The sequence below is a fragment of the Ailuropoda melanoleuca genome, chromosome 16 (assembly GCF_002007445.2).
Source record: "Ailuropoda melanoleuca isolate Jingjing chromosome 16, ASM200744v2, whole genome shotgun sequence".
Taxonomy (NCBI): Eukaryota; Metazoa; Chordata; class Mammalia; order Carnivora; family Ursidae; genus Ailuropoda; species Ailuropoda melanoleuca.
The window spans coordinates 51,179,912-51,187,863 of record NC_048233.1 but is presented as its reverse complement, the minus strand read 5'-3'; the positions used below and the strand labels follow the sequence as shown (position 1 = coordinate 51,187,863).

General features: G+C 39.2%; 1 protein-coding gene across 1 annotated transcript in view; it reads right to left on the bottom strand.

The window, feature by feature from the left end:
• Positions 1-624: 624 nt before the first annotated feature.
• Positions 625-7,952, bottom strand: part of GTF2H1 (general transcription factor IIH subunit 1) — a 37,770-nt gene continuing 30,442 nt past the window's right edge. The window contains exons 14-15 of the mRNA XM_002926153.4: positions 6,795-6,887; positions 625-1,642 (exon numbers count right to left, since the gene is read on the bottom strand). Of these exons, the coding sequence (XP_002926199.1) occupies positions 1,556-1,642; positions 6,795-6,887 (180 nt within the window). The 3' untranslated portion in view covers positions 625-1,555. The remainder of the gene's footprint in view (positions 1,643-6,794; positions 6,888-7,952) is intronic.

The following is a 7,952-nucleotide window of genomic DNA, read 5'->3' as shown; positions in this document are numbered from 1 at the left end:
TACGCTTGTGAACACAGAGCATAACAATGTAGAGTTGCTGAATCACTATGCTGTACACCGGAAACGAAGATAACATTATATGTCAACTATACTTTCAATAAAAAAAATTTTTTTAAAAAGCAAGAAAAAGAGGAAAGACAATCAGCTTGTATAATGGCTTTAAGAAAGAGTGAATGGCCCACCCCAGTAAATATGAGAAACCACAAGATGGTTTTGGGGTGCCTGGGTGGCACAGCGGTTAAGTGTCTGCCTTCGGCTCAGGGCGTGATCCCGGCGTTCTGGGATCGAGTCCCACATCATGCTCCTCCGCTATGAGCCTGCTTCTTCCTCTCCCACTCCCCCTGCCTGTGTTCCCTCTCTCACTGGCTGTCTCTATCTCTGTCAAATAAATAAAATCTTAAAAAAAAAAAAAAAGTTTTACTTTTTTCTGTAATTTTTAACATAAGACATCTAAAGTCTTAGATAAACAGTGAGTTGATCCTATTAGTAACAAAATATGGCATGATTCCAGAACCAAGAATGTATCTTTTCTTTCTTTTTTTTTGCATTTAGGCTTTTCAGTCACTATGCAATGATTATCGATTCGCCAAGGACAGTAACAGTCAGATACTGGAGAAAAGGAGATATGAGAAACATCTTTTATTTTTCTCTAAAGAGGTGAAAATAAGTAAGATTTCTTATATTTCTCACTCGTTAAGATTTTTAAACTCTTAAAAATGCAATTTCCTCTTTTCAAAGCACATGCCATCTTAAAAAAAAATCTTAGCAATGTACATTTGCACTCAAAGAAAAACATGCAGTGCCATTGTCTTCTGACAAAATTCTGCATAAAAAAACCCCACGCAACTTTCTGCAAATATGTTCCCTCTTAATCATTTAGGGACTCCAAACCACAAACATTCAGTGCAACATTTATTGTTTCTTATTTCCGTAGGAAACACAGGACCAATGATGTCTTCTGACTAGAACTGTTTCCTGATGGTTGAGCAACAGTCTCCTTCTGCTTTACTTTAAAGTACTCTTAACTCGCTGATGTAAGGTACAACTAGAATTCAGTACAGCTTGAGGATCCAAGTGGAGGATGGAGGAGAAATACTTAAGGTGTACCCTGTGCCATAAACTTAGGAAAAAAAATTTACAAAGAAAAAAAAAAAAACAAACCTCAGATTTTATCAATGCACCCTTTTAAAAAGTTTTTTTTTTAATTTCTGAAAGCAGCTTAATGTGATCAAAAGCAGTTCCTGAGTAACTGCAGTAAACAGTGTCTCTTTAAAATATACATATATATATGTGTATATATACATATACATATATATATCTGCAACTTAGCTCATTTTGGTTCTGCCTTAATTTACCTCCCCAGCTTTGAGTTTAGTCACAGTTCCTTTCGTCAGTTCACAATGTGCAAGTACAACAGCATCAGCTCTGAGAGTTGGCGTGGTGCAGATGTTTGTCACTTCTGTGTGATCATTGGCATGTCTCAGGCCAGGTTTCCAGAGTCACTGCAGGTCACAGTTCTCTTAATTTCACAAAACCTGTGAGAGCCACAGATACTTCACGTTTTCTTCATCAGACGCCGTGACTGCCACTTGTGGAGCTTGTTGTAGGCTGTCTGGAGCATCTCTTCTATGTGACTTACCAACTGAAAAACAAAGCAAGACACTTAAGCAATAACTGGGCAAAGGCTGGGGAAGTTAATGCTTCTGATCCGATCTGGCACATACTGCAGAGTGCAGTTTCCAAGCTCATTTGTATCACCTCAATGAGGCAACCTGCAAGCGCTCTGTGAAGGTATTTGCAGACACGTTCTGCATAAAAGGTAAGAGATGGTAGGACAGAGGCTGGAAATTCACCTGCTCTGTCTGGGTTGTAGTGTCTGTCCTGTCATTAACCAGCTATAGGACAACATGGAAGCTGAATCTGGGCTCTAGGCCTCAGTTTCTTCTGTCAAATGGAGGAGGTGTACTAATTTGATGATTTCTAGATTTAAACATTAGTCTGTCGACTAAGGCCAAGATGGGGGCATCAATATTATTTTACAGAACATTTGAAAAAATGCCTTACTCTCCTGAAGATTCTGATGTAGCAGGTGTGGGATGAGATCTGGAATCTTTGATGTGCAAAAGCTCCTGTGGCTAATTCTGCTGCACAGCCAATCTTGTTGAAGCACTTTCCTGTTTTTTTATGGTCTTTTCCAGCTCCAATGTTATGGAATTTCAATATAACTCAGTAGATTAAAGAAAATCTAAACGGTATCAATGCTTCACATAAGTATTATGTCATATCTTAGGTCAGGACTATGTATCTTGAGTAGAAAAAGACTTTACCCTTGTCATGGATGTAACTAGCAGTCAAAAGGACCACACTGATCTAAGTTGATAAAGACTCCTGAAGGAGAATGTCTTCACAATGTTTCTTTGGAGATGGACAGTGTTTATGTGGTTGGAAGTAATGTCCTGCAAAGTTTGCAAGTCAGTTCTGGCAGTATGTGGATAGGGACAGGAAGTCCTAAATCCTTTTAGCGTGTCAATGACTTAAAACAATCTTATTTACCCCATCTGTTATTATTATGGGGGGATGAGGCTTTGTGTTATTTAGTTTTGTCTGGAAAGTATATAAAAATCATTTATTTTGCTTGATGGGCACCCATCGTTCCATAGTGCCAACGAGGAGATGAATGCCATATCCTCATGTAAGGTTGCACAGGCATACTTTGTTTTATTACGCATTTTATCGTGCTTCTCAGTGTACTTTTTTTTTTTTTTACCAACTGAAGATCTGCGGCAACACTGCACTGATTGAGTCTATCAGTGCCATTTTCTCAGCAGCATTTGCTCATTCTGTGTCTCTGTGTCACATTTTGGTAATTTTTTTTTTTGAAGACTTTTATTTATTTGACAGAGAGAGAGAGAGGGAGGGAGTAACAGAGGGAGAGGGAGCATCAGGCTCTCCACTGAGCAGGGAGCCCAATGAAGACTCGATCCCAGGACCCTGGCTGGCATCACGACCTGAGCTGAAGGCAGACGCTTAACTAACTGAGCCACCCAGGCGCCCCACATTTTGGTAATTCTTGGAACATTTCAAACTTTTTCATTATTATTATAATATTGTTATGGTAATCTGTGACCAGTGTGACTTGGATGTTTCTGCAATTATTTTTTGGGGGGCACCACCAACCATGCCTCTAAGATAAATGTGTGTCTGGCTGCTCCACTGACTGGCTGTCCCCCCCCCCTCCTCGGGACTCCCTATTCAGACACATAATACTAAAACTAGGCTAATTAATAACCCTACAATGGCCTCTAAGTATTCAAGTGAAAGGAAGAGTCACACATCTCACGCTTTAAATCAAAAGCTATAAATGATGAAGTTTAGTGAGGAAGGTGTGTTGAAAGCTGAGACAGGCTGAAAGCTAAGCCTCACTGTGCCAGTTAGCCAAGTTGTGAATGCAAAGGAAAAGTTCTTGAAAAAAATTAAGTGTTATTCCAGTGAATATATGAAGGAATGGTAAGAAAGCAAAACAGTCGGGGTGCCTGGGTGGCTCAGTCATTGGGCATCTGCCTTCGGCTCAGGTCATGATCAGGGATCAAGCCCTGCATCAGGCTCCTTGCTCAGTGGGAAGACTGCTTCTCTCTCTCCCACTCCCCCTGCTTGTGTTCCCTCTCCCGCTGTCTCTATCAAATAAATAAATAAAATCTTGAAAAAAATAAAAATAAAAATTTAAAAAAAAAAGAAAGAAAGAAAGAAAAGAAAGCAAAACAGCCTTACTGCTGGTATGAATTTTTAGTGGTCTGGACAGAAGCTCAAATTAGCCACAACATTGCCTTTAGCCAAAGCCTAATGTAGAGGAAGGCCCTAACTCCCTTCAGTTCTGTGAAGGCTGAGAGAAGTGAAGAAGCTGCAGAAGAAAGTCCAAAGCCGGCAGAAGTTGGGTCATGAGGTTTAAGGAAAGAAGCAGGCTCCGTGACAGAAAACTGCAAGGTGAAGCAGCAAGTGCTGATGTATAAGGTGCGGCAAGTTATCCAGATCTAGCTGAGTTAATTAACGAATACCCCTACACTAATCAACAGATTTTCAATATAGACGAAAAGCCTTCTATTGGAAGATGCCATCCAGGACTTTAATAGCTGGAGAGAAGTCAATGTCAGGCTTCAAAACGTCAAAGGACAGGCTGACTCCCTTATTAGGAGCCAATGCAGTTGGTGACTTTAAATTTTAGCCAAAGCTCACTTACCACTCAATTATCCTAAGGCTGTTAAGAATTATGCTACATCTCCTCTGCCTGTGCTGTCTAACTGGAACAACAAAGCCTGGATGATAGCACATCTCTTTATAACATGGTTTAGTGAATATTAAGCCCACTGTTGAGACCTACTCAGAAAAAGATTCCTTTCAAAATATTACTGCTCATTGACAATGTACCTGGTCACCCAAGAGCTCCGATGGTGAGGTACGAGATGAATGTTGTTTTCCTGCCTGCTAACCCAACATTCATTCTGTTGCCCATGAGTTGAGAAATTTTGACTTCTAGTCTTATTATTTACGAAATACAATTCCTAAGGCTATAGCTGCCATAGATAGGGACTCCTCTGAGGGATCTAGGCAAAGTAAAATAAAAACCTTCTGTAAGGATTCACCATTCTAGATGCCGTTAAGAATATTCGTGATTCATGGGACGAGGTCAAAATATCAACATGAACAGGAATTTGGAAGAAGTTGATTCCCAACCCTTATGGTTAATTTTGAATGGTTCAAGACTTCAATGCTGGAAGTAACTGCAGGGTGGTGGAAACAATAAGAGAACTAGAATTAGAAGTGGAGCCTGAACACGTGACTGAATGACTGCCATCTCATAATAAAACTTGAATGGATGAGGAATCGTTTCTCAAGGATGAGCAAAGAAAGCAGTTTCTTGAGACGGAATCTACCCTGGTGAAGATGCTGTGAAGACTGTTGAAATGACAACAGGGGATTTAGAATATTACACAAACTTAGTTGATAAAGCAGCAGCAGGGTTTGAGAAGGCTGACTCTGAAGAAGTTCTAATATGGGTGAAATGCTAAGACACAGCATCACATGCTACAGAGAAACTGTTCGCAAAAAGAATAGTCAATTGATGGGGCAAACCTCACTGTTGTCTTATTTTAAGAAATTGCCACAGCCACCCCAACCTTAAGCAGCCACCAACAGAGAGGTAAGACCCTCCACCAGCAAAAAGATTGACTCTCTGAAAGCTCAGGTGGATAGCAATTTTAGCCATAAACTTTTTTTAAATTAAGGGATGTATGGGAGTGCCTCAGTTGGTTGACTGCCTTCGGCTAAGGCTGTGATCTTGGGGTGCCAGAATCAAGCCCCACATGGGGCTCCCTGCTCAGCAGGGAGCCTGCTTCTCCCTCTCCTCCCCACTTGTGCTCGTCCTCACGGTTTCTCAAATAAAAATCTTAAAAAAAAAAAAAAAGGATGTACAATATTTTTTTAAGATGTAACTATCACACACTTCAGACTACAGGAGAGTGTCAACGTAACTTTTATATGCACTGGGAAACAGAAAAATTCACTTGAATCCTTCACTGTGGTGCTCTGGAACCAAACCTGCAACATCTTTGAGGTAATGCGTGCACGTGGCCTCGGAATCCTTTTTACCACAGTGCTCGGGGCAGTTCCAGTCAAGGCACGTGAACTGAAACCTGCGTTGTCCTTGCTCATGCAGGAAGGTACTTCAAGCTTCTTCTCTGATTATAAGTACTACTGTTACATTTTGAAAAAAACCACTTAGAACTTTTAGGGAATAAACACCAAAAACCTTACTGATGAAGAATTTGAAGTTTCAATTGTATAACTCCTCCTTTTGATTAACCTACTTACTTAAATATTAAATCCTAAACTTGTATATACTCTTCCTTCCCAGTCGTCCCAGAGGATTGCGTAACAGATACAAAAAACGGTCTTGAGCAGTTGCTCTAGCCTTGTATCAAAAACAATGTTAAAAATCCTGGGCACAAAGTGACACTTTTCACTCACTACCTCACACAACCCTGCCTCTGCGGTAAGCAATCGGGGAGGCTGGAGGCAGCAACTGTGAGGTTTGCTGTTACAGAGTAGCAATTCCGCCTTCCTTTGCAGGGTTAGGTTTGTGCTTGCTCCTCAGGTTTTCAAAACAGTAATTTTTTAGGAACATACACACAAGTTCTAAATCTATAAAACAAAGCATGGAGATGACTGGGGCACCAGGCTGGCTCAGTTGGTAGACCACGCAATTCTTGATTTGGGGTTGAGTTCAAGCCCCACAATGGAGACAGAGTGTTTTAAGTAAACAAACCAACCAACCCCATGGAGTTGATTATTGTAAATGCTGGGGTTAGTCCTGGCCTAGCAAGAGTGTCAAGGAGGGGTAGGCAACTGGCCAGGGAATACCTTCGGGTACTGGTATTGTTCCATTTCTTCTGATGATTTGTGGGTAAATACTTGTTTTATTGTTTTAAAAAGTGTTAGGTATTTTATACACTCCTCTGAACGTATGATACATTTTGCATTTAAAAAATAGTGCTGTGAGGGGCACCTGGCTGGTTCAGTTGGAAGAGCATGCCACTCTTGATCTTGGGGTCGTGAATGAGAGAACTCCACACTGGGTGTAGAGATTACTAAAAAAAAAATAAACCTAAAAAAAAAATCATACTCTCAGCAAAAAAAAAAAATCCAACCCCCCCCAAATGTATCTACTTATTCACATGTTAATTTCATTATCTTGCAACACAGAGAAGGAAAATCAGGCCAAAATCACATTGTTGACTTACATTTGTGCTTAAATACTGTCTCCGAATTTTTTCTTGGAATGGACAGAGCTTTGTAACTTGAAATCGTTCCAAATTACTTTTCATTTTTACTACCTACAAATGATGACAGAAATAATAAATTACAGAGAAATCTCAAAGAACCTATAGGCAGCAAGAGAAAAACACACACAGGAAGGTTACTTAAAAAAAAAAAAGATTAATTGGTTTCAGGCAGAGAAGCAATATCTACCACCACTCAGTGATTCATGAACACTTTGGTTCATAATTCATATCCCTCTGGATGTTTTTTGTGTATGTGTATAAACACATTTATTATACTGTTTTAAAACTTCACTTATTTAATGTGAACATCTTTTAGTCATTACTCACCTAAGTCATCATTTAAAATGGATACATTGTATTTCAATGTATGCATAGCAAACACTTCTTAATTAAACCCCTTCTGGTAGATAGTTAAGGCCACTTCTACATTTTCTTTCAGACAGTGGTAGAGGAACATCTCTACTGCTAAATATTCTTAATTATTCCCTTAGGTTAAATTACTAAATATTGAATTTCTGGGTCAAAGCATTTTTAAAAAAGGTAGTATGAGTAATGGTAGCAAGGACTCCTAGTAACCTGGCCCTCAGTGATTATTTTAAATTTTTGTTCTTTTAAAAACCATAGATTAAAAAAATGCTCTTTCACTGTATCTTTAAAGATAATTTATTTGAATACTAGTGAGTATGAAAATTTCCTCTTAGGTTTACTGAGCCAGCTTCATTCTTTAGTGAGGTGCTGTTAAAAGTCTCTTGCCTATTATTTTTAATGGGTTATTTAACCTTTCTCTTAAGGGTTGTCTAAAAGAGCTATCTATAGAAACTATTACTATTAGTAATATAAATATTTTCCCACTTGTCACCTGTCCTTTAATTGGTTAAAAGGGTTTTAGTGTTAAACAGCTAGTGCTATATTTGTTGTCAACCTCAGTCTGCATTTCATTACCTCTAAAAAATATACCAAATAAATAATTTTACTGATGTAACTTGTTTTGGGTCTCTGTTCTTCAATTGCTCCTAGTGGCCTACAGCTAGACACAAGTTTTAAGATGTACAATCCTAAGTTATAGAACTGGTCTGGATCTCAAGTTTCTTCATCTATAAAATGGGCTTCAATACC